Source organism: Ptychodera flava, unplaced genomic scaffold, assembly GCF_041260155.1.
Source record: "Ptychodera flava strain L36383 unplaced genomic scaffold, AS_Pfla_20210202 Scaffold_60__1_contigs__length_796720_pilon, whole genome shotgun sequence".
In the NCBI taxonomy this organism is placed as follows: Eukaryota; Metazoa; Hemichordata; class Enteropneusta; family Ptychoderidae; genus Ptychodera; species Ptychodera flava.
Window position 1 is genome coordinate 483,312 of NW_027248382.1, and position 27,299 is coordinate 510,610.

The 27,299-nt window shown below is 36.6% G+C and overlaps 1 protein-coding gene across 1 annotated transcript; it reads right to left on the minus strand.

Annotated features, from left to right (window-relative positions):
• Positions 1 to 991: 991 nt before the first annotated feature.
• Positions 992 to 24,655, minus strand: LOC139128592 (cell adhesion molecule 3-like). The gene is made up of 5 exons (XM_070694342.1): positions 24,411 to 24,655; positions 6,790 to 7,104; positions 5,392 to 5,673; positions 1,514 to 1,777; positions 992 to 1,107 (listed from the first exon to the last, which is right to left on the minus strand). The coding sequence occupies exons 1-5, from the start codon at positions 24,487 to 24,489 to the stop codon at positions 992 to 994; spliced, it is 1,056 nt and encodes a 351-aa protein (XP_070550443.1). The 5' UTR covers positions 24,490 to 24,655.
• Positions 24,656 to 27,299: the final 2,644 nt, after the last annotated feature.

Below are 27,299 nucleotides of genomic sequence, written 5' to 3' on the forward strand. Positions count from 1 at the left end.
GTTCTTAAGAAGGGAGTTATCACCTTGTTTCGGAAGGAGTGTGATAACAGCTCTACGACAGGACGTTGGAAAGAAGGCCATCGGAAATTGACTTTTGAAAAAACTGTTGAAAATCGTTCCCCAATAGAGACCAGAATTTTTTATAAATTCACAAGGAATGCCATCAACACCAGGTTTTTACCATTCGCAATATTCTTGAGTGCAAAGAAGAAGAAGTGGAGTCTTTGCGCATCTAAAGCTGCAGACATATACAATCACAGTTGAGCTCAAACTAACCTAGAGTTCAACTAGTTATATATTTTTTTTCCTCCGGAGAGAGAGAGAGTGGGGATCGGTCGGTCTATTCAATAAAACCTGTCAAATAAAGTCTCATCATCACTGCGTATTGGTATCGTCATTATGCTTCCTATGGATTACAAACCAATTTCATGCAGTATGAAAATTAAATGACTCTCCAGATATTAAATTCTATCATAATTAATTCCTCGCTGAGGATATGACAATATAAAACAGAGTCAAGACAAAATGGCGTTAAGTTTAACATTGCTATCACATTTCTTACAGAAGAGATACAACAATATTACATGTTATCGTTACCGGATCCGAAAGGGATTATGATTCGCAATAACAATGCGATAATTTTTTTGTGAACCCCCCCCCCCCTCTCTCTCTCTCTCTCTCTCTCTCTCTCTCTCTCTCTCTCGGTTTATCTATTAAAATAGCACATTTCGCTTTTCAAAAGGAAATATTTATATTCAACACGATTGGAACTAATTTGGGATAATTGGTTGGTTAAGTAATGTCGATTTAATCTACATAATATTATGTTATCTGATCTGCTTTTCTTTTTATGTTACACTCTAGTTTTTATGAGTAATTTGTAATATTGCAACATTCAGCTATAGGACATCTATAGGGCATTATTAAAATCCAATTACCCCATATTAGTTCCAATAGTGTTATTCGTAAAGCTTTTGTACTTACCGATTGTTTATATGATGTTATATCTTTTGAGACAAAGAAGCAGAAGAATCCCAGCAACAACAACAACACCAACAACAACACCAACAACAATGGCCGTCACATTGACAGCAGAGCCGTTCTTATCTGTTGTAACAAAGAAGCACAAGCCAGGAAAACTAGTTTTTGCGATGGTTGACAAAATCAGACTTTCCTCGAATGTCATACAAAAAATGTAAGAATGTTTGTTCAGACTAGATTGATCACTCAGACACGGGGGAGGGGGCTGCCGAACCAACAGACAAGATCAATAACATGATAAACATACTATGCAACATTGTGTTTGAAATATAGATAGATAAATCACTACATATTACAATCAAATAACAATGCATAGTATATATGAATGCATGTATGTGCGATGTGAAGATATTTTAACATCGTGTTCTTGATGTTGGTATCGTAACTGAGTAATGTCATTGTATGATATAAGAATTTATATATATTATACGTAAAACATAAACGGCTAAAATAATTAAAACAGTGAACTCACTTTGTACAACGAGTAGCACAGTATCATTTCCAGTGGCAGTTGTTCCATCGTATAGCGTATTACTTGCCCTGCATACATATACACCAGCATCATCGCGGTTGGTTCGCTCTATATTGTGAGTAAGATTCGATGACACTAGGATGTCACCTTTAGTCCAATTGTGGCTCTCAGCTAAGGGATTGGCATCGATGACGCAGTCCAGAAATGCACTTTCACCCTCCATTACGACAATGCTGGGGCCATTTATTTTCACATCAGGACCATCTGGAAGCAAACCAAACACTGCATGAAAACCCTATAATACTCACTGTATTAACATGGATTATCGACTGTATTTTAGCTGAAGAGTGCATATACAGATGAATACAGTCAAGAATCCATTTTTTGTATTCAGCAAGTCTGTATTCATGTTGATTCGTGTGGATTCGCGTGTATTATACTATAATACAGGCAACTCATTAATGTGTATTTATCTGAATTATTGGGTTTTCATGCAGTGAAATGTTTCGAGTCGTGAGTGAAAAGAGCATTCAGTGAAATATAATCGCTGTATACGACATGCTTGCTAAACTTAGATTAATCGATAGCTCAGTTGAGAGGTAGATCTAACAGTGTGTAGGTGTATGAAGGTACTGAGAATATAGTTTAGCAGATAGGTAATCACACGTCAAGTGGATGCTTAAGGTAAAAGGCGACGAATTCGGACGCGCACACGCTTTTGAACGTTTCTGCGCAGATTTTACTCCAGCCTGTCGCAAATGGGTTACTTTGTAGCGCATATATTTAACATCACTTGTCATTGTTGAAATTGCGCTTTTACCTAATTTTTTGACCAACAGTCTCTTAGAAATACATGTGACCTATAATCTGTCATATTTTGACCCCTAGGAAGCTGGTTTTTATTCAATATGAGCGAAAAATTAACATTTCTCTCCCATTTACATGGTGCATATTACCCATTCACCTGGAGATATTGTAAAAGTAGCGTGGGGACACCCTTTTATTAAAAGTGTAAACTAAATGGTATTATGTCAGGATTTTATTCGCCAAGTTTGGTCAAAATGACACCATTTAAAGCGACAGGAAGAAAGTTCGAAAATTATGTAGTGATATAATTTCGATATCGTCATTTTGTAGTCGATACTAATGTAAAAATTTCTTTACAAACATTATGAAAACTATACATTCGATAGATATGGATCTTAGTCTTGGTATTTATTAAAATTAACTCATTTGCTAAGCTTTTTATAATTGCTTTCGTTAGTTTAAGTGAATTATATCATTTTTATTTATTTCTAACGACGCCATTTTAACGTCCGTTTCCATGGAAACGAGCGTGGTAACCCCCAATTTTTTATTTTATTTTTTGCACTTGCACAACTTCCAAGAATATTTGTGCAAAGTTTCAAGAAAATGACAAAACAACTTAATTTTGACGTAATTCGTAGTACTTCACCTTAAAATAGATATTGACAGAGTGCAGACATTAGCGACCATGCTTAGAATAAGATAACTTACATATTAATGTTAGGCCTAACTAAAATCTTATAAAAAATGTCTTGTGAGGTTACCCATACATGAAGAGCCAGTTCTGTGGAGTCGTTTGCCATGCCTATGGAGCTGTTGCAAAATACATTTCTAGCAATGTATTTGTAAAGACAGGCATCATGCCGAGTGGCGAAGCAACAGAGAGAACAGCCAAATACACCGCGGCATCACGAGTAAAAATGCCGCTAGTACGGCGCGCTTACTCTCACAGGTCATAGGGTTCTGTTATCATTAAATACGTTATGTCTTTTATATGCATCATTCAGCAAGAATATCGACGATCGGTCGTTCGTACTACTTGCGTTACTAAGTCTGTAATGCGACTTCATAAAGCTTCAGCGTGATCCTGCAGAGTTATATAACATTGACATCACTGTAACAGTGGCATCGAATCAGCTTTCACTTTTCATTGGTCAAAGTCGCTGCACCCTCTATTTTGATTAGCTAAACTATTGTTTACTTGTTTATCATTAAGGTAAAGCTCCATTAACTAAGGAATACCCTACTTCCCTACTTAGTTATCAGAGGATCAATTTCACAGATGTGCCTTACCTACATTGGCACCAGCTGGATAAGATAAACATAATAATGGAACATTCAGACCATGAGAGTGTAAAGTCTTCTGTTTGCCACCCGTGTTGGTCAGGCAAGGACCGGGTTTCAGGTACCATGCAAGTTAATGCAGTCTTTCCCTAATGTCAAGGATGACCTCCTTCTTAGTAGGGTCTTACATAGGGGTTGATTTACATCAGACGCTATAAGACAGCAAACTTTACAGAAATTGTGTGACATACATTAGAACTGTGACTGAATTTCATCTTCATAGAAACGTTGAATATATAGTACAGTATAGCAGTCGAAAAATTCAAACTTTGGCCATATGTTTTCACCTTTACGTGATGCAACAACAGAGGTAGCTCCATGCAACAAATGTCTCAATTGCCACGCTAGAACCCGCATTTTTCGCGACGAGAATATAGAGAAATCGTCGGGGATGTTGGTGGCGGGGGAGGGGTGGGGCTAGAACTGCAACAAATCGACATCAAAATGTTTAAGTATGTGACGGTTACATCAGTTCGGTAAATATAAAAATACAATCAAATTTGCAATACACGTTGTTGGGCGAAAAGGAAAAAAAAATAAATTCCAGGGTGTCCACCAATCCACATAGTTGATCCATCGAGTAAATAAGAACAATGATTTCGCCTTACATCAGGGACAAGGTCTGTGCCTACATGGATTGTTAATACAAGTGGAAATGCTTCAGGGTCCGTTTGTGTTCTCTAAAAAGTTGCCACAAGCTTATTGTATGCATTGAATTCCTCTCGAAAGAGCAAAAATTATCATGTTTTTTTTTCTGATGCACCACAGGTACGACGCTATGAGGACCTCTGTGTACATGTTCTGTTCACTATGTTACCTTGCACCACAATGGAGGGGAACACTGTGGACGAACAAAAATCACCGTACACGACTTAGGTGGCTGCAAAGTTTGCAAGGACCAGAGACCATATGTACGATAAAAGAGGTACCTAGGCGACTTCTTTGGCGTCTACACACACGCTACTCCGCTCTGCATGGCAGGGCTACAATACGGTAACGGCATAGTCATAGCCGAGCACTCTTGACTCATACCGGCCGTAGGGCTAATAGCTGACAATCGGTTGATACCTTGGCTGAAACTTACTTTAATTAAGCCTCCGTGACTTTATTTTATGTCACGCGTATGTCAGTCCAAGGAGGTAAGAGTTCTCTTCTCACCTCCATGGTTAGTCACGGACACGAACTCACGGAGCCAGGAGCGTAGCTAGCACCTCCATCATTTAGGGCAAGCATTATTGAATATCTTGGTCATTGCATGCTCGCTGTGTTTTGAATATCATAACAGATCTGCGTAGATTTCCCTGTTTGATGAACGTTAGTGTTGTAATTGTAGGGAAATTAGTGAAACCAACAAATTTGTCTTGCTTATTCGGAATTGCAATTGTATGATAAAGAGCATGGATGGATGGATGGATGGATGGATAGATAGATAGATAGATAGATAGATAGATAGATAGATAGATAGATAGATAGATAGATAGACAGACAGACAGACAGACAGACAGGCAGGCAGGCAGGCAGGCAGGCAGGCAGGCAGGCAGGCAGATAGATAGATAGATAGATAGATAGATAGATAGATAGATAGATAGATAGATAGATAGATAGATAGATGCATAGGTAAAGAAAGCAAGTGGAGGGAGGGAGAGAGGGAGGGGAATGGATTGATTGCTGGATGGACTGACAGGCAGACAATGGTCAGACAGATGGACAAGTAGAGTGGTACTTACACTGCACATCCATTATTATGTCTTCACGGCATGACGGATTTGGCCAACTGTGATATGGAACGCTTGGGTTTTCGTATCGGCAGTTGTACCGAGCACCATTGTCTGTTTTTTCAAGGGTCGTTGTATATTCATTGATTGCGGCTGTACGACGAGATATTTCTTTGCCATTCCTCAACCACACAAGGTCACCCAAGAGGATGCCTTGAATAGAGCAGGTAAATACTACGGGTTCTTTGTCTGATATCACCGTGGTATCTGGACTAACTCTACACTTTGGGATCTCTGCAATAGATGAAAAAATACTATAAATGAAATTATATATTCAGATATTATTCATTTCTGAGCGATATTCAAATGCGTTCAAAAGCACAAATTGACAACAACAACTAAGCGGAGAAAAAGAGAATGGCACGCACATTGACAAAAAGGGAAACATGTCTTGTAATTAGTCAATAAGACGAAGGGCCGCACATGGTTATTAAGGGCCATTGTATCGATTAAAAAACGCAAGTTATGAAAGCGGCGGTCAAGGATCACCGGTTTTTGGAGTAATTACTCCGCTTTAACATTTAACACGGATATATTTCCGCGCTAGGAAGCACTTAATCTCGGGACTAGTTTTTATATGACCAACAACATCGTACTCGGTTAAGTTCTCCAGAACTAAAGTCTGTATAGTCTAATCGAAAAATAACGTTTCAAAGATTCCGATAGTGGGTTCAAGTGACCAACATTACAAGACGAACAGGTAAAAATGCTATAACTTTTCGAATTTTTACCGCACTTTAGTAGTCCGAAAAATAATGCCAATGTTGACGTGAACAAAACATATCAATCTTACAATGAATAAAACAATAGACTACATATACTTTTTACACAAACATTTGAAACTCTATCGTTTGGTCATAGCATGGACGTCACTGCCACTACTCTTGTAGTATGCTTAGCGTAAGCGCAAGGAAGTTCAGCACTGTTTTGATCTGTTTATAGGAGCAACAAGGATTAGGACCTGATGATTCACGCTGTGGTTTATAGAATGTTTTTATTGACAACCGTTAGGATTTCCCCATGCACAAGCTATCATTTCTAGTCTAAATAGTCTTACTTTTCCAAAAATATCAACAAAAAGCAGGTGTCAAAACAAAGCCTGCAACAGAGAGTAGATTTTTCTGAAATTGAACTTTTCCTGAATTGTTCAGTAGGAGGCGTCGTGCATGATGAGCGTCGCTGCCATTTTTCTTCCTTCTCATATATCCCGTCCCTCCCTTTAAGAGAAAAGGTAAAGAGAAACCAAAAGCAAAATGTCGGGATTGATCGAAGCATTTATTTTGCGTACGCGTTTTCAATTAAACAACGAAAAGGTCGTCAATAGCTACGGAATGAACAAGAATTACCTACCGAGTACGGTAAGCTCAGCTCTTCTGTAATCCGATGTACCGACCAGTGAGCATTCGTAAGTACCTGACAAATCTTGTGCGACGTTGGGAATAAACAAATGATATTCTCCTTTCGATAGATCCCCAGGTAGTTGATATTTGTTATTCAATATTTGAGAGCCGTGGGTGATCTCCACAAGGCGATCACCAGCGCTGCTTTTGAACTGCCATTGAGGAGTGCGACTTCCCAGATTATTGAAGCTGCATTTTAGTTGTGCATATCTGCCTACAACTGTTACAGTATCTGATGGAGTTTCTTTAAAGAGTGATGATGCATCTGTTAAAAAACAAGATACAATAAATAGTTTCATGATTATCATGGTGAACAGGGATATTGTCATGAATAGAAGCTGTTTTTATTGTTTAAGATACAGCTTACACTCACCCTGGGCCATTAATTCTTCTCTTAAAAATGTTTCACAATAATTGTGTACTACATTACACTCTTACAGACCAAAAATTGAAATTGGTGATGTCGATAAAAAGTTGGCATATTGCTTGATCTTTTAAGGAAAACAGGAAAGTTGACTTCATTTTTTTCAAAAAGGCCATCTAAATATCTAAATTAATGCTAATAATTCTCATTACAGATTGAGTACCGGAACGACCAACATATGTAACGGAAAGAACAATTGTGAAGATTGCAAAAATGCTAAAAATTACCCGACAACTCAAACAGAAGAAACACAGTCAAGTAAACTGAGATGAGGAGTGAGGATTTACACATATATCAATGTAACAAAGTCATCGCCCCAACAAGACAAGTGTATAGTAAATCTCGTTAATGAATGTTAACACTTTGTTTTTGTGTGTCACTCTCGTCATATTTTCATTTATATACAACCAATTTAATCCTGGTCATTATATTCAATGAAACGGATCATCATATTCATCATCGCAGTCTCAATATTAGAACAATGTATTTTGATTGTTTAATTAAAGCGTTCCCATATGACTAAGTCCATTCACGTCAAGTTTTAAAGATCATTACATCAACAGTGCTGACTAAATGCGTATATTATATTGTAGTATTTCACAAAGTAAAGTGTCTATGTGTGGGTTACACAGTTTCCATTCCTCTTTTTCACTGCTCGAAAAACAGAATTCAGTCGACTAACTCAGAATACAATGTATTTCCTACAGCTGTGTCAGATCAATGGCGAAAACGTAAAGCTAAGCAGGCCAACACACAACACTATTTCTCCTATTACCTGAATTACAAGCCATCCTCTCAGTTAACTCAAAACGCTTAAAGAGGCGTATTCACATACTTCTTAATGACGACGTCTATACTGAATGGTCCTCCTAAATTTTGGATATAGGTCAACGATTTTTGACCTTCCGGACGTGAGCTTACAAACAGTCTGTTTACAAAAAAGAGTCTCGTTCCCCTTTTTGCTCTTATGGTGGATTGTGTTTGATATTAATCAAATGATAATAAGTCTTTGTATATTTCCGTCCTTTTCGATGCATTTTCCGTGAGTCCAGGAAGAAAAAAATAAGTTGTTCATCGGAATCGCCGCTTCTACTTTGGCATATTTGGATTTTTTTTTTTTTGATCGCGGCAAATTCTTACTTCCGCTTTTAAAATATTTTTAGTACTGCCGCTGGTGGCGCCCTACACTTTGTCGGGTTTTCGTGGGCACGGGATTTTGAATGAGACTTCTGACGTTTTTGGACCTAGTTGAACGCCAACACGTTGTTGTGACGTCTGAATTTGGCGAATCACGACGCAAAGTGGGTCGATTTGGCCTGAAATTTCCTCGTTTTGTAAAGGTTAGTACCTGTCATATCATGAGTATTAATTTGATCGACAACATTCGACGTGATGGCCAACAGTTAGTTCCAAAGACGCTATTCAGTGTTTGTCCTTATATTACGTTCGACGATTTGTTCAACAAGATCGTGACAGCAGATGGACGGTGCATCCGATTGAATGAATAAAAAATTACGGCAATGACAAAACACATGGTTGCGTCGACGTTAAAGTATGATCTGAGGTGTCAGTCTGCAGCTAGTTCAACATGAAGTTTGTAGTGTTAATTTGTCTAACTCAGACAGTCAACGTGCACACGAGTACAAGACAGCCTTCTGAATGATGACTATATAACTTAACTCCGATTCACAGAACAGTGTTGTTAGACCATTGTGTAAAATGTGTAGAGACAGTGGTAAAGAGGCCAAAACATGGAACCAAAGTAAAATGAAAAAACTCAGATTCAGAGTTCCACCAGGACAATATTAAAGGACATACTGAATTGTTTGATTTCAGTGATTTGCTGTACATTTCATTTTATTCTGAGAGAATGTTGAAATACTCAGAATATGTTGTGCAAACACTAACTGTGAATGTAATGGCCTATGTTATTGTTGGAAAATATAGTATTGAATTCAGTTACCAGTATCAGTGTTTCTTGTCTGAGATATTTCTGGTTAAAAGGGAAACAATTATCTTGCCTTGTCTGCATCTGTGCAAAAATGCCAGAGAACCACGTTTACCTTCGGCCTAGAAAAAAAATCGCTCGCCGCTCCTGGAACTTGGTCCAAAAAATCCTATGAACAAGATATTTTTTTCTCTGGCCTGAATTGCTTATTTTCAAGTAGACGAGACATATTTACTGTTTAGGTTTATCTATATGTTTGAAGTGTAGAATTTCGGAAATAAATTTTACTTCGGTCTAGTATTCATGTGCCAAGTAAATGTGCCACGTCTGACAGTGAAATTATGACAAGCATACTTAAAACATGAATTTGACCAAGCCAGAATGAACCTAACCAATATTTAAAACTATGGTTAACAAATTACTAAAAGAAATTGAATGAATCTTTGTAAAATGTTATTTAATTAAAGCCTTCTTACGTGTTAAGGAAATAACCGCCCAAAGATAAGTTTAGTTTACAAATAAATTATTAGGAAAACAAGAAACAAATTTGAAGGAAATTGCTGCCGATATTAATCTTATTGCCCCCGTCGTACCTAAATTATAATGACTATATGAAGTGCGACCTTAAATTTGTCTTGTTCATACGTTTTGTATACAGCGTTTTTAACATCATCAGTTTGTGGTTATACCATTTTTATAATAGTGCCTAATTTCCATTGAAAGAACCTTTCAAACAAAATCGACTAAAATAGGTCTAAAGCCTGCCAGATTTCAAAATTAAGCTCTGCTATGGAGCGTTGCCGACTTATTTTTTTTTGTACGATTTTGAATGATGTTAGTTGGAGATATCGTGAATAATGAGCGTCACCACCATCTCAAGTTGTTTCGTTTTCATATATCTCGTCTGTTCCTTTATAAATAAAAAGGCATGGGAAAATAGGGCGTATGAAAAAAAAACAGAGAAAAATGTCAGGAGTGAAGCAAAAAGTTGATGTACATTTTCTTGCAAAAGCTGCTAATGGAAGCATTTATTTTGTATTTTCTACTAAACAACGGAAATGTAGTCGATATCTGTGTAGGATGAACTTTGATCATGAAACACTATATACGATAAGCTCACCACTTCGGTAGTCCGTTGAACCGAGGGGTGAAAAACCGTAAATACCTGACAAAAGAGTTCGCCCGTGACTCATAAGGATGTCATACTCTAGCAATATATTTCTTTATAGGACGATGTCTATGATTAGAATAAGGAATGTTAAATTTCATAATTCAAGTTAACAACGATAACTAATAGACTCGATTTTTGTTTGTTGTTTTTCAGAAGATCATTGCATCCACAGTGCCGATCGATTGCGTGGGTTGTACTTCAGTATTTTACAAAAGAAAGTGCCCACCAGCGGGCTTCACAACTCCAGCTTGAAATAAAAATGTCAGTCAACAGAATAAGAATACACTTGAGCACCTGTAACACAAAGCTATGCATACCCACACACTACTAAGTATATTTTGCATTCTTCTATTCCGCTAATTAGAAGCCGACCTTTTAGTAAACTCAGAGGCTTTAGTTCAAGATTGCTTAGTCACAAGCCTTTTATTGGCGACGTAAATGCTTTAAGGTCTTGCTAAATTTTGAACAAAGGTCAACGATTTTTAACCTTCAAGACGCGAGGTTACAAAAAGTGTATTTGCAAGAAATGAGTGTGGCTCCCCTTGCTTGCTGTTATAGAGGATTGTGTTTCGAATTTAATCAAGTGTTAGCATTATGATAAGTCTTCTCTATTGCTGAGGTAAATCTTTATGTTTGAAGTTGAAAAAATTATGAAATAGTTTAACTTCGATCTAGTACTCATTTGCCAATAACAACATGGCATATTTTGCATAATGGGTCATTTTAGTGTTCGAAGCGTCCAACAAACAATAGATGAAAGCATGAAAACAGCTGCCAATCACGAGAGGACACGCAAAGGTGCAAAACGATTAAACATTTGTTGTGTACATCAGATCGATTACGATGTCAACAATGAATAATCGATTCTTACTACTGGCAAAATACTTGACCAACGGTTATTGAACACGAGTCTCAGATGAATTCAGACACAAACGGACAGCTTCATGGTTTCAAGCAGATTGCCTCTCCCTGTTTGTTTGTTGATCTGTGAACCTGTAGGCCTATGAATGAGTGATGTGTATGTTGACCTGCAGTACGATATTTTACAATAGTCACGATAGCAGTCGGGTTAAGATTTACTGGATAAATAGGTAAACTAATAGTTTATTCCGCTCTGACGCAAAGATACACACTGTTTTCCATGTGACACTCCTAGGCCTCAAAGTTTAACTAGCTTGTCTTGGCAAGATCTATTAGCAATTATTATAGAAATTACTCTGACGTATTAAGTTTTTCTCTATGAAACAATATGTACTCTAAGATAATCACTTAACAACTCGCAAAAATGTTATTAACAATAACATAATTGTTCAAATTTTCATTTTACAGATTCAATAAAATGTAAACGTCGTTGCAGTGGCAATAAAAGTTTTAATCACGTTCGTGATTCTCTCTGACTTATCAATTTCTCCCGCCCATATGCATGTAACATCCGAAAAATACGTAATGTTTAGGATTTTTCTAAGCTTATAAGGGTTCGCAAAAACCCATTATCAGCACGATATGCGCTCAACACAGTTTATATTAAAATTAAGGGAGCAGCTGAGAAGAAAAAAATTGCCCTATTTTGATAGGATTTAAAATTATCATCTCCAACTCATGAAACTTTAAAATCTTCAATAAAACATCTGATACAATCGCAACTGCACTGTAAATGTATGATTGGCTTTATGCTACCTCGTAGTTAATGGTGTAATTGTGCAATTTGCAATTTGTTTACACCTTAGTAGGAGGTTCGTTAACATTCTTGATTTGCAATTTTTTGTTAGCTACCGGTAAATACACTGCAGTGTTGCGCTCTTTAATATTTCCCCTTGCAGGTAAAAATCCCAATTTTTCCATCGTTCTACCATGCATAATGTGAAAGGCCCGAGGATTATAAATATGATTGGTACCTGTGCGCCACAATCATACTTAATAAATTGAAGATAGCATCCAAGACAGGATTGTTTAAAACCCATCAGCGCATTCACTGTCAAAAACAAAAGAATCAAATCAATACAAAACGAGCTTCTCCGATTAGCTGTAATGCTTAGCAAAATAAAAAAAATATTATTTCGCAATACGTGAATTAAATTACCAGACATATCATTTAATTATGTAGATTATCATATGCCCTTGCCCATGTCGATTCATCCTAGTTACGTTTACCGTAAAATATCAGCCGTGATATTTCATGGTAATCGTCGAGATATACACCATAAACGTCATCGGTTTCGGATTATTTTTGAACTACATTTGCACTTTGATGGTAACAATGTAAGTAAACAAAATGTTTTAAGGGCTTGGAGAAACACGGATATTTCTGGCTGTTGAATACGGAAATAAAATGTGGAGTTTGTGATGTGTTTCCATGGTTTTTCTGTTAAAGTTCTAGTATTTTTAGATAAGCTCTAGCAAACCTTCTGCCGTTCAAATGGCAAACTTTACCTCTAACAGGTAGCGAGCGAGTGGCGTCACAGCGATGTCACGTACGCGACAGTTTACATGGCAACTCTCAGTGTAAACAAACAAAATTGCGGCCCCTCTCGGTGCCGTATCGATCGAGCGCGATCGAAATAAGGAGAGATTTACAGAAAAGGACATTTTTTACTAGTGACAATTACTGTAATATGATATTGCATCATTGTCTTTCTCCTTGGGGTTCATTGAGATAATACTTGCAGCGATGTCGCACTATTCTTGTCCAGGCTTCCCTTTAACTTTGAGAACAGAGCCTTTTAGGATACCCTACTTCTCGTTATGTTTGGCAATATAATTGCCATAGACTGCACTTACCGACATCAACTTGACTTGAAAGTAGAAGCAAACAAATAATACAGACATGATACGCAAACAACGATCTAGTGGTAGACATTATCATATCAAGCATTTCATAATCTGTCCTTAAAACTCTTCTATGCATTTGACATCGGTCACTCTTCGCCTACGATGACTGACTCTTGCACGTATTCAAAATGTCGTAGTGGCCTGATTTGCATAAAGGTGACGAGGACATGGGTGCAATACATTGTTGTCTCAAGGGGTACAAGGTTCAGTTTACAGAACATAAATATCAAGGCTAAAATAAACATGTCGTAAACGATTGCTGGGACACAGTTGCGAGATAGTAAAACCGAAGAGTTGTCGTTAGTAGAGCTGAAGAGACGAGCCCTTGCTTTAAAGTATTTTTCAAAACCCCTATGTTGGCTTTTTACCGATTTGTGGCATGATTCCTCCATTTTCTCCAGTCTCGCGCTGGCCATGACTTCAACTGCAGCTCATTGCTCCAAAATATGAACTTTTTTGAAAGCGATGAAAAATTTTGATCGAACATTTGATTTTACCACATATGATAGTAATTCGGCCCTCATATAATAGTACTTCGGCGTAAAAATCTTGAACTTTGTTCTCGGCCGACCATTTCTGTGCAAATGTAAAGCGGTACAGACCGCATTGTGGCCTCTGCACATCCGAACTACTTGTATGTGCGTGGGGGAGGGTGTGTTCTTTTTACCTACTACATCTTGGCAGCCGAAAAGGGAAAAAATGATCGCACTAGTGTGACTTCCCAAAACATAATGCAGCTGTGAAAGGGTAGAGAATGTCCATGTCTACGTGTACACTGTAGCGCAGACTGTCTTGGCTTTGATGCGTTTTGCCGGATCGTGTACAATGTAAGCTTAGACGAACAGACCGTGACGAAAGTTCAACGCACATCTAATATCCAATCCAGCCTGGTGGAAGAGTAGAACTCTCTTCCAATTCACACATCGCATTTTGAAAACAAATATGAAAAAGTATGTCTATGAACTGTAAAGTGCGGTGATTCCATCGCTGCCATATTGCCTGGCAAGAGTATTTTATTTAGATCATTGTCCCACTGTGTTTAGATACTGTTACAAGCTAGTGTTTTGAGTTCGTGAAAAGATCAAACAATCATACTGACATCCTCTGAATAGTATTTCAGTTCTTCAAAAGTTTCTCAATCCTCATAATAAAAACATAAAAATGTCTGTATGATACAAATTTCGCCTCATTCTTTAAATTGACATTATAAAATGCTATAATGAAGATACTTGCCCATGCCTAGAAAATGAAGTATCCTGTAATTGCTTTTATTTTCATAGAGTGTACCTGCATATAGTTATGCGATGGGATGAACTGTACCTTTTCGACCCTGATGGAGTACTGGTCAGGATTTTGTAATGTTCCAGTTTCCATGAACATAGAGGAGTCATTGCTCATATAATCTCCGGCAGATGTATGGACCAGAACTTTGAGTAGTTTTTCTGATCTTACAGATAGCAATATCTTTGACTATTTCATTTCAAAGTATGATAACTGCCTGAGTACAGCAAGAAAACACAGAGACAGTGGTTGGAATTTCTATTAAAGTAACCATGTAGAGGATATTATACTTCATGACAGTGAACACTAGTCATTATTCTTTATAAAATCAATTATTCTAAAGTCAAATGCCATGGCTGACAAACCAGTACCCAAGTAAACAGTATTTCGCCCTAATTATTTTATTTGAATTACTGGTAAAAAAATAGGCGGGAAAAGTGTTTGTAAAAAAGGTTAGACGGGTAGTGCAAACATGCAGCAGCCACTGTGTTTCTGTAACGAATTTTCAGAGATATGGACTAACTGAAATACCAGAAATTACCAGCAGCACCCAGAAATTACAAACACACCACCATCCTAGTGTTTATGGAAGCACGGCAGTAAAATTGGACTCAATTGACTGGATTAAGCGTGACCTATGAACATTCGTGACTATATCATGGATAGAGTCTGTCGACCAGGAAAACGAAAAGATAATTATAACGCTTGTCCAAAAGAAGAAAAGACTGTCACAAAGGAGAAAGTAAAACAACTTGCAGACTTTCTAGGTGCCTGGTCTAGATCATCAAGTCTTGGTGAGCTTCTTTATTCTAATGCTTGTGAACCAGCAAGCGGAAATGTTACAGATTGATGGGTCAAAATGTAGCATGACTGGAGTAAATGTTGGAGTAAATGTACTCCCGTTAGTATTTCTTGCTCCCACTCAGAGGGTGTAATTTCATTTATAATGTAGATAATTATGCTTTTGATTTTTATGCATCAAAAGTTAATATTACAAATGATGACTCGTCGCGCATGATACAAATGTCAACTTGGGGTCAATACAAAAAAATCCAAATTGACATACACAAGGTCACCGAAAATTAAGTGTTGTAAATTTAAAGATGTTGTCTGAAGACAAAAATATCTACCTGGGATCTGAAATATGTATGGATTTATTTGACAGAATAATTAATCCGAAGTCGATTTCAAAATAACACACTAAACGGCCTTCAAACTGAGCATATAGCTGTAGCCCGGTATATACAAGATCTGGAAAGGAATGGCTACACGTAATCAAATAAAGCTGCAGGTAGCGTTGGCTTTCTTTCACTGATGATATTATGTGCAAAGTTTGGGATCGGAAAAGTCTTTTGTATCTTTTGTAAAGAAGGATTTTGAACATCATCTCGTAGTTACTGTAGGTTTCACTGGTAATCATATCTTTAATGCAAAATCAAATATGGCGGCCAATTACTTGACCGATCGAAATGTTTTTTGCAAACTTGAATGAGATTACTCTGAGGATGACATGAGCTACATTTCAGCTCAATCGGTGTTTTAATTCTGGAGAACAGATTTTTAATGATTAAATTGCGATTTTCGCAAAATCAAAGATGGCGGCCAAATCACGTGACCGATTCAAATACATTAAATTCGTACTATGGCAGCCATATCATGTGCCCGATTCAATTGTCTTTCACAAACTTAAAAGAGCACTCACTAAGAATGACAAAATTGGAATTTCACTTCCATCAACATTTTGGTTCTGGAAAAGGAAGATTTTTAAAGATAAAATTGCTATTTATGCAAAATCAAAAATGGCGGCCAAACCAGGTGACTGATCAAAATTCCTTTAACAAACTTAAGAGACCTCAATTACAAGATTGTGCATGTGAAATTTCATTTCAATCGGTGTTTTCGTTCTGGGTTCATTTGCATATTAATGAACTTTGTAATTAGGTATATAACTCTGAAATTACGGCACCCAAGTCAGTGAAATTGGGTACAGATATCGTTCTGATAAATATCTAATTGTACTGAGAAGCATTTGGCAGTTTCAAGTTAACAAAAAGGTCTTTCGCATATTTAATGAACGTTGTAATTAGTGTGTTACTCCAAAATTTCAGCAATAAATTTGATGAAACTTGCTACAGATGTTGATCTGATAAATATCCAATTGTACTGAGAAGCATTGAGCAGTGTCAAGATAATAAATAGCTCATTTGCATATTCATGAAGTTTTATAAATAGTCAGTTAACTCCGAAATAACTGCATCAAATGTGATGAAAACTGCCGCATATACTGATCCGACAGATATCTAACTGTGTTGTAAAGCATTTAGTAGTGTGAGCTTAATTAAGGGTCCATTTATACATTTAATAAACTTTGTATTTAGGTATATAACTTTGAAATGACGGCACCAGATTTGGTGAAACGTGCTGCAGATATTGATCTGATAAATATTTAATTGTGCAATGAATCATTGAACAGTGTCAAGTTAATTTAGGGCTCATTTGCATATTTAATGAACTTTTATAATGAGTGATATTTCTCTAAAATTACAGCATTTAATTTAATGAAACGTGCTACAAATGTTGATCTGATAGATATCTAATTGTCCCATGAGGCATTGAGTATTGTCAAGGTAATTAACAGCTGATCTGCATATTAATTAAAGTTTTGTAATTAGTGATGAAACTCTGAGAGTACTGTGCTAAGTTGATAAAACCTGCTACATATAGTGATATAACAGATATATAATTGTTCTGTAAAGTGTACTTCTATTAATGAACTGGTTGTAAAACACGTCAGCGTATTCAGTTCACATCTGGTTTATACGTTTTGTATACGGTGATTTTAACATCATCAGTTTGTTGTTGTACTAGTTCTACATTGGTGCCTGATTTCATTTGCAGGAACTTTTCTGACAAAATTGACCAAAATAGGTCAAAGGGTGTCAGATTTCAAAATTAAGCACTGCTATCGAGCGTTGATCACATTATTGGTTTTTGTTCGTTTTTTTTAATGTAGCATGATGTTGATGTTAGTTGCAGATATCTTGGATAACGAGCGTTACCAACATCTCAAGTTGTGTCTTTTTCATTTATCTCGTCTGTTCCTTTATAAATGAAAAAGGCATGGGAAAATAGGGCATATGGATTAAACAGAGCAAAATGTCAACATTGAAGCAAAAAGTCGATGTACGTTTCTTTCAAAAGCTGCTAATGGAAGCATTTCTTTTCTATTAAACAACGGAAATGTCATCGATAGCTGTGTAGGATGAACTTTGATCATAAAACACTGTGTACGATAAGCTCACCACTTCTGTATTCCGTCGAACCGAGTAGTGAGCAATCGTAATTACCTAACAAGAGCGTTCGCCCATAACTCGTAAGGATGTCATACACTAGCAATATATTTCTTTATAGCACGATGTCAATGATAAGAATAAGGAATATTATATTTGATAATTTAAGGTAACGACGATAACTAATAGACTCTATTTTTGTTTGTTGCTTTTCAGAAGACAATTGCATCCACAACGTGCATGTCGATTGCTTGCGTTGTTTTTTCAGTATTTCACAAAAGAAAGTGTCCACTAGCGGGCTACACAACCTTAGCTTGAAATAAAAAAGTCAGGCAACAGAATAGGAATACAGTGGAGCTCTAGTAAGGCAAAGCTAGGCACGCCCTTTCACTATATTTATACTATGCTACTATGCTAATTAGAAGCCGACCTTTTAGTAAACTCAATAGGCTTCATTTGAAGATTGTCTACTGACAAGCCTTTTATTGACGAGTAAATATTTATAGGTCCTGCTAAGTTTTGAGCAAAGATCAAAGGTTTTTAACCTTCAAGACGTGAGGTTACAAAGAGTGTATTAAATGAGTGTTGTTCCTCTTTCTTGCTGTTATAGTGTATTGTGTTGCGAATTTAATCAAGTTAGCATTATGATAAGTCTTCTGCTTATTTCTCGTTTTTTGCGCTCTACCTCTTGCATAGTTCGAAGCTGTTTAGACATATCTATTGTTCAGGTAAGTCTTTATGTTTGAAATGGAATACTTATGACATAATTTTACGTCGGTCTAGTAGTCATTTGCCAAGAAAAACATGGTACATTTTGCATAATTGGTCAGTTTAGTGACAGACACATAATATTCAACCTGATTAAGTTAAAAGGAACACGTAAACTGCACTTTTTGTGCGAAAAAGAAAGATACACTATTGTGCACACACTTCATTTACAGCGAATAAGCCTTATGATATGACGTTTAACTTGGAATTCCAGTTGGTGAATCTGAGGACATGCTTTAACCTAGTCACAGAGTACAGTAGAAGGGATTTTGTAAGTTTTATGCTGTTCTTATTACCATAGTCATTAAGGAAATAACCGCAAGAGATTGGTTCACAAATAGCATACGAAAACAAGAAAGAAAACCCTCTGACGGAAAATGTGTTTGATGGCAATTATTGCCCGCCTTACTTAAGGTTCCAAGACAAGAAATTGACCTTTTTTAATCTAACAATTCTCTGGTGGTTAATAAGCTCAGAAGCCCCGTAAATTATATATTTTCTGAACGCCTGGATATAGGGCAACATTTTGGTTACAACTGTGTCACCATTGTTTACATAACTATCACGTGACAGGTAATCATACTGTAGTGATGCGCTCTTCAATATTGCCCCTTGCAGGTATGAATACCAAATTCCCATCATTCTACCATGCATAATTTGAAAGGCCTGCGGATTCTGAATGTAATTTATACCTGTACACCACAATTACACGTAGGTAGGAAGGTAACATCCAAGACAGGATTCTTTAAAACCCAGCATTGCATTCTCTGTCAAAAACAAAGATTACAAAACAATACAAAATGAGCTTCCCCGCTTAGCTGTTATGCTTAGCAGAATCACAAAAAATATCAATTCTCAAGACAGGAATTAAATTTACCATACATATCATTTCATTATGTAGATTATCATTTACCATGCCCATGTCACTTCATCCTAGTGACGTATACCGTAAAATATCAGCCGTGATATTTGACGGTAAAAGTCGAGATATGCATAATAAACGTCATCGGTTTTGGAGAATTCCCCAACTTCATTTGCACTTAGATGGTCAACAACGTAAACAGACAAAATGGATGCCGCATTTTGCCTGCGAAAAGATGTCGCCGACGTAAAAATTTAGAGGACTTTGAGAAATACGGATATTTCTGGTTGCCTAATACGGAAACAACATATTGAGTTTGTCATGTGTTCCCATGGTTTTTCTCTTAAAGTTCATGTATTTTTAGACAAGCTATAGAAAACTTTCTGCCGTGTAAACGGCAAGGTGTACATCCAAACAGGTAGCAAGCGAGTGGCTTGACAGCGATGTCACGTTCGCGACTGTTGACATGGCAACTCTCAGTGTAGACAAACAAAATTGCGGCCCTTCTCCGTACCGTATCGATCGAGTGCGATCGGAATCAGGAGAGATTTACAGCAAAGGACAGTTTTTGAACGATTACAATTGCTCTAATAGCACACTGCACCTTTAAAAGTTCCCCCGTACAACAACTTTTGAATCAAAAAGTCTTTCGTCTTGGGGTTCATTGAGATATTGGTGCGGTACTTGCAGCGATGTCGCTGGCAGCATAGTCTCAAGGCCATATTGACGTCCCCCCGAACCGCGCGGTTTTGATATTGTCACGGCTTCTCCTGAATCTTGAGAACACAGCCATGTATGATTACCTACTTCACGTAATTTTTGGCAATATAATTGTCATAAACTGCACTTACCGACATCAACTTGACTTGAAAGTAGAAGCAAATATATAACAGAGGCATGATAAGCAAACGACGATCGAGTGGTAGACATCATATCACGCATTTCATAATCTGTCCTTAAAACTCTTCTATGCATTTGACATCGGTCACTCTTCGCCTACGATGGTTGACTCCTGTTTGTATTGAAATGTTGTAATGACCGATTTGCATAAAGGTGGCGGGGCATCGTGGGGGCAATGCATTGTTGTCGCAAGGGGTACAAGGGTCAGTTTACAGAACATAAATATTCAGGTAAAAAATAAACATGTCGTCAACGATTACAGCTGCGAGATCGTAAAACCGAAGAGCTTTCGTTAGTAGAGCTGAAGAGAAGAGCACTTGTTGAAAGATATTTTTTTCAAACCCGTATGTTGGCTTTTAACCATTTTGTGGCGTGATACCTCCACTTTCTCGAGTCTCGCGCTGGTCATGACTGCAACTGCAGTTCATTGCTCCAAAATATGAACTTTTTTTGAAAGCGGTGAAAAAATGTGATCACATATTTGATTTCACCACATATGATAGTACTGCCGCGTAAAAATCTTAAACTTTTTCTCGCCCGACCATTTCTATGCTAATGTGAAGCGGTATAGACCGCATCAGGGCCTCTGCACTACCGAACAACCAGTTATCGTATTTTTGTATGTGCGTGAAGGAGGGGTTGTTCCTTTTACCAACTACATCTTGGCAGCCGAAATGGAAAAAAAAATGACCGCACTTGTTTGACTTCCCCAAACATATTGCGACAGTGAAAGGGCAGAAAATGTTCGTGTCTACGTATGCACTGTTGCGCAAACTGTCTTGGCTTTGATGCGTTTTGCCGGATCGTGTACAATGTAAGCTTAGACGAATAGACCGTGACCACATTTCAACGTACATCTAACATCTAATCCAGCCTGGCGTAAGAGTGTAACTATCTTCCAATTCACAGATTGCATTTTGAAAAAAAAATCTGAAAAAATATATGTCTATGAACTATACAGTGTGGTGATTCCATCGCCGCCATATTGCCTGGCGAGAGTATTATCTTGAGATCATTGTCCCACTGTGTACAAATACTGTTACAAGCTGGAGTTTTGATTTTGTGACAAGGTCAAAAAGGTCATACTGACATCGTCTAAATAGTATTTCAGTTCGAAAGCGTTTCTCAATCCTCATAATAAACACATAAAATGTCTGTATGATACAAATTTCGCCTTATTCTTTAAATTAACATGATAAAATGTTATATTGAAGTTACTGGTCCATGCCTAGAAAATGAAGTATCCTTTAATTCTTTTTATTTTCATACAGTGTACCTGTATATAGTGATGCGATGGGATGAACTGTACCTTTTTGCCCTTGATGGTTTACTGGTCAGGAGTTTGTAATGTTCCAGTTTCCATGAACATAGAGAAGTCATTGCTCACATATCCTCTTGCAGATATATTGACCAGAAATTTGAGTCGTCTTCCTGATCTTACATAAAGCACTATCTTTGACTATTTCATTTCAAAATGTGACAACTGCCTGAGTGCAGCAAGAAAACGCAGAGACAGTGGTTGGAATTTCTATAAAAGTAACCATATAAAGGATATTTTACTTCATGACAGTAATTATTAATTATAAAACCAATTATTGTTAAGTCATATCCCAAGGCTGACAATCCAGTACCACCAAGTAAACAGTATTTCGCCCTATCTATTTTGATTTTGATTACTGGTAAAATACTTGGCGGGAAAAGTGTTTGTAAAACAGGGTAAGGTGGGTATTGCAAACATGCAGCAGCCAATGTGTTTGTTGTAACGAATTTTCAGAGATATGGACTAACTGAAATACCAAAAATTACCAGCAGCACCCAGAAATTACAAACATACCACTATCCCAATGTTTATTGAAACACAGCTGTAAAATTTGACTCAATTGACTGGATTAAGCGTGGCTTATGAACATTCGTGACTGTAACTTGGATAGAGTCTGTTGTCCAAGAAAACGGAAAGATAATTACAATGCTTGTCTAACAGAAGGAAAGACTGTCTCAAAGGAGAAAGTAAAACAGCTTGCAGACTTTCTGGGTGCCTGTTCTAGATCATCACGTCTTGGTAATCTTCTTTATTCTCATGCTTGTAAACGAGCAAGCAGAAGGTTACAGATTGATGGGTCAAAATGTAGTATGACTTGAGTAAATTTACTGCCGTCTTATAGTATTTCTTGCACCCACTCAAAGGGTGTAATTTAATTTATAATGTAAATAAAAATGCTTAAGATTTTTATGCATCAAAAGTAAATATTACAAGTTACGACTTGTCGCGCAGGATAGAAATGTCAACTTGGGGTCAATACAGAAATCCTAATTAGCATTCACAAGGTCACCAAAAATTAAGAATTACAGCTAGTAAATTTAAGATGTTTTCTGAAGACAAAAATATCTCCCAGGTATCTCCCTGATTCATTTGACAGAATAATCAATCCAAGGTAGATTTGAAATTAACACACTAAATGGCTTTCAAAATAAACATATAGCTGTAGCCCGGTATATACAATATCTGGAAAGGAATGGCTACACATGATCAACAAGAGATATTGGATTGGTTGTTAATCCAAATTATCCTTTGCTGGGTGCCTCTGTTTGTGACAATTAAACCAATATGTGTTACTACTGATAAAAGCCCTCAATACGGTTTTGTGGAATAAAAACCTCTATCAAAATCTGCAAAGTATAAACCAAAATAAGCTTCCAAAATGCCTGATACTTTTTTGAATTTGTTGATAATAAGCTTTCACTAAAACAGAGTCATAAATATTATTTTCAGACACAGGGTCCATTGTTCGTGTGTGGCTTACATTAATGTGATGAAGTTATATAATCCCCATGTGATATTTCTGTTGAGAGGATATATAAAGATAAAGCTTTATTTTTATATGTCGAAGGAAATGTTGTTAGTACTGGAGAAATGTTGTTTTATCGATGTTTTCCCTAAGTTCACAAGATGTTGCACACGTGTAAGACGGATTTCTATACTTATTGAAGCCATACAATTGACGTACCTAGATACAATTTGCAATAAATTATATCACGAATCAAACATTTTTATTCTGCTTTTAATATTTTATCATCATATGTATTATTTATACACATATTCAATACTAATTTATACTGAGTGACAAATGATTTGTATCTATACAGTACATATTGTAGAATGTTTCTGGATATTTAATATGCAAGTACTGAATTATACAAAAAATTGTATATATACCGTACATATTGAAGAATTCTGAATATTTAACATCGCATGGGAATAATTGCATCCACTGAGGCTAACGTATCGAGAGCCCGAAATATTAATTTTCTTTGAGCCAATTTAGAAGATCATGACAAACATGCTTTTTGGTTTCTCTTCAATTTTGAAAAGGCTCGTTAATCGCATACCTAAGACAAAGCAACACATAGCAAATTTTTGGGCCTACTACACTCAGGATGGAATACTTAAATACCATAATGCTAATAAAGCGGGTTGGGAGAAAAATATAATTTCTGAGTATTATTCGTAGCTTTTAATTTTCCGATGATATTGTCATTTCGAAACATGCGTTCGCATGTAATCACTTTTAAAGGTTTTTAGTCCAACTAAAATATCATTTCACGCACTTTAAATCACACTTTTTCCAACGAAAGAGGATCTATTTGATCGCCATGTTTGCAAAGATTTTGGAACACCAATGCTTGGTCTCTATTTCCGTTTACGCTGAGCCATCGTGTTTTTCTTGTTTGTAAGATTTACGAACATGTTATCGTATTATAATGCTGACCTTCGAACCGGAGAGTACGCGATTGCAGAAACGTAAAGCCCCCATAATTTGCATGCTATTGTCACTCGTAAACAACAAAGTGGCGTCTTTAGCAACATGCCTATGACGTCATCGACATCTTTCTACAAATCTTGTTGTTGCAAACACTTCTGAAGGTTTTTCGCACAGCGTTGTTTTGAAAATCACCGTCCCCTTAAATTTCTGTCCGGACCACTAATCTAGCTGTTTCTGAACCGAATTGCCATGGTTTCCTGTTGATTTATCAGGACAGAGCCTATTACGACATGTTATTCACGAAATGCCTGGTAATAACTTTATATAGTGTACTTACCCACATCGACTTCTCTTGAAAATAGGAATAAACACAGCACATGGGCTAAAAGAGGAAACAAAGATCCGATGGTAGACATTATTATATCACGTTGTTCTTCCAAACCTTCTTTGCCTTTGACAATGGTATTGTATAAACTGGTTGACTCCTGCGCGGATCTAACCGTCGCAAATACAACTGCGAAGACCACAAGAACAAACAAAGTGGTTGCTGGATCGATCGATCACTTGTGCGTATATTATTTTTAAATTCTTTTTTAATTGCCTAGTGCTAGTAGTCTGCGTAAACAAAGGTTAACCAATGAGCATTAAGTAATTCGCCTAGGTGAAACCTTCAGACGCCAACATGATTGATCAATTTTTATTGCCCTAAGTCACAGGTGAAGGGTCGCGCAAGAGACTGTGTACACCAAGCCAGGGGGAGTCCGTCAAAATAGTTCAAACGATTGCAATTGACTGCTGTTACTCATTATGTGTAATCCGTAGACACTCGTTTACATGCCCGTTTATTTGTATCACAGTACTTGTAATTCACACACACTTCTAGAGGGGGTGGGATAATCGACAGGGTTGGAATATTAAAATATTAAAGTATGCTTGGGACACTTGAAGTTGAATGCACTTGAGGACTTAAAGATAATGATATGATATGAAATTTGTGTTGTGTTGTCAATTTTAAGCTTTATCATTTGATCCAACCCTAAAATTAAACCCGGATCAAAGATCGACAAAGAACTTCGAAGCATTATATTTCTGGTTGCTAAGTGTCGCCTCAGACTTTTTTCCGTCCCCTTTCTTTTAATCAAGTAGTGCCGCCACAAAGTGTTAATTTTGGTTTTCAAGCCTTTTGTGGTTGTACACTGATGTACAGTACGTAGTTGAAGCATTTCCATTTTTCAAAGTGTGTGGCGAGGTCCAAATTTACCTCCTTACGTTTTATTTATTCTGTATTATTCTCTACACATATATACAATAAAATGTCACACAAAAGGAATGAAGTATCTTTTTTTAAAGCAATTTTTTGTAATACATATAGAATATCTGAAATGTGGGTCGTATGATTTTGAGGTGTACATTTGGTTATTTATTTCTTTATTTATTATTTGCTTATCAACCGCGCAGTCAGGCAGCCACTTGCAGACGAGAAAATAAAAGAAAAAAGGATAAAATACACTAAAATTTGAACAAACAAAAAGTACCTTAAACATCAAACAAAGGCAAAATCAAATTAACATGGCTTTTAGAAGTTGAATGAGATTCATCAAATACATCGGCATTGCAACCCTTATTAATCGAATCATTAAAAAGTAGTGACGTACGTCCAATCAGGCCATTTATTGTAACATCAACTCTACAGTAAGGGATGTGTATTAGAGATCTATGTCTAGAGTATCGAGGTACGCACAAAAGAGAAAACCTGAACAATCTGTAGAGTCGTAAGAAGATGAAAGGTATTTACGCACAAACATACAATCAAAATGTTTCTTACCCAAGAACAAAGGGTGAATTTTAAATAAATTACGGAGCAATTTATAGTCACAATCACCAATCTTGCTGTTCTCGTGAAAATACTATTGATGGAATAGATAATAAGCAACAACTTGATGTTATCTATACAGATTTCAGCAACCTGAAGGCTTTTGATAGAGTTGACAATGTTTAGTTGCTCTACAAATTGCAGTATTTTGGCATTTATCAGAATATTCTGAAATGGTTAAAAAGTTATTCAAGTAATAGACAGTAATGTTTCCTAGCAAATTGAGCATTGCTGACTTGGTGCCAGATGAAATCCGGTGTACCACAATGTTCCATTTTTGGGCTTTTGTTATTTATATTATATATAAATGACTTCTCTATGACTGTATCTGTTCAGTAATTGGTGTTTGCAGACGATGCCAAACTTTTCAGTAAAAGATTTATTTTCAGTCATATTTGAGTGTAATCGTTCCCGCCAAAATTTTAATGTAACATTTTTACCAATTTTTAAGAATTTTTCTGTAATTTTGTGATGATTTTGGATCAAATGGACATCACATTTCATTAGCTACAGTTTGGTATAAAAAATTGACAAAAATTTGAAAAAAATGACTAGAGCAAATTTGCTAAAGGTGAAAAAAGTTGACTATTGCGCTCAAAGGGTTAAAATACTTGATGATAGCAAGCACTTACAAAGGTCTGTTCAGTGGTCAAAATTTTGGCGCTTAGATTTGAATGCTAGCAAATGTAAGGTACTTACCATCACCTCAAAGAATAAACCTATTAAGAAGTTTAATTACCATGTGAATAACTGTTTGCTCGATCATGTTTCCTACATCAAGAATTTGGGTATTGTCACGTGACGTGTGGCATTTTTTATTCCAAACTCACATTTGTTCATCACATTGACTCTATTGTAGGTAAAGCGCATCGCATTGTTAATCTCGTTAAAAGCCATTTTAATTTGATCATAAAGTTGCTGTCCTTCGTCATCTGTTCATTATTATAGTGCGTCCAATTTTCGAATATAATATAGTCATCTAAATTCAATTTGTGACAAATAGGCAAACCGTATTCAATAAATTCAGAAACGTTTTCTTACATATTTACATTATTTACATCAACCTTTGCTCTAGCATATATGTTTACTGTATGTATACGTGCATGTATGATTATGTACACATACATATGTATGCAAAGATGTTTTTATTGCGTTCGCGTACACTGTATACCCCTATCACAAATGGCAAAATCATTACAGCTTGATATGCATCTATGAAGATCGGATGTTATACTATTTTCTGAATAAGAAGAGGGCAATGGAATCGCTTCTACATGCAAATTTTCACGGACTCACTGCGGAGAAACTGAGCGGAATGTTGTTTGACTGCAATAATTTTGCGTTAGGTGTTCC

What these genes read in the sequence shown, in the direction of transcription:
- LOC139128592 (XM_070694342.1), bottom strand. Translation starts at nt 24,489, where the DNA reads ATGTCTACCATCGGATCTTTGTTTCCTCTTTTAGCCCATGTGCTGTGT. An exon ending in AGCTGAGCTTACCGTACTCG is followed by an intron (nt 5,674 to 6,789) that starts GTAGGTAATTCT and finishes CATCTATTGCAG; the next exon opens with AGATCCCAAAGTGTAGAGTT. An exon ending in TGTGCTACTCGTTGTACAAA is followed by an intron (nt 1,108 to 1,513) that starts GTGAGTTCACTG and finishes TTGTTACAACAG; the next exon opens with ATAAGAACGGCTCTGCTGTC.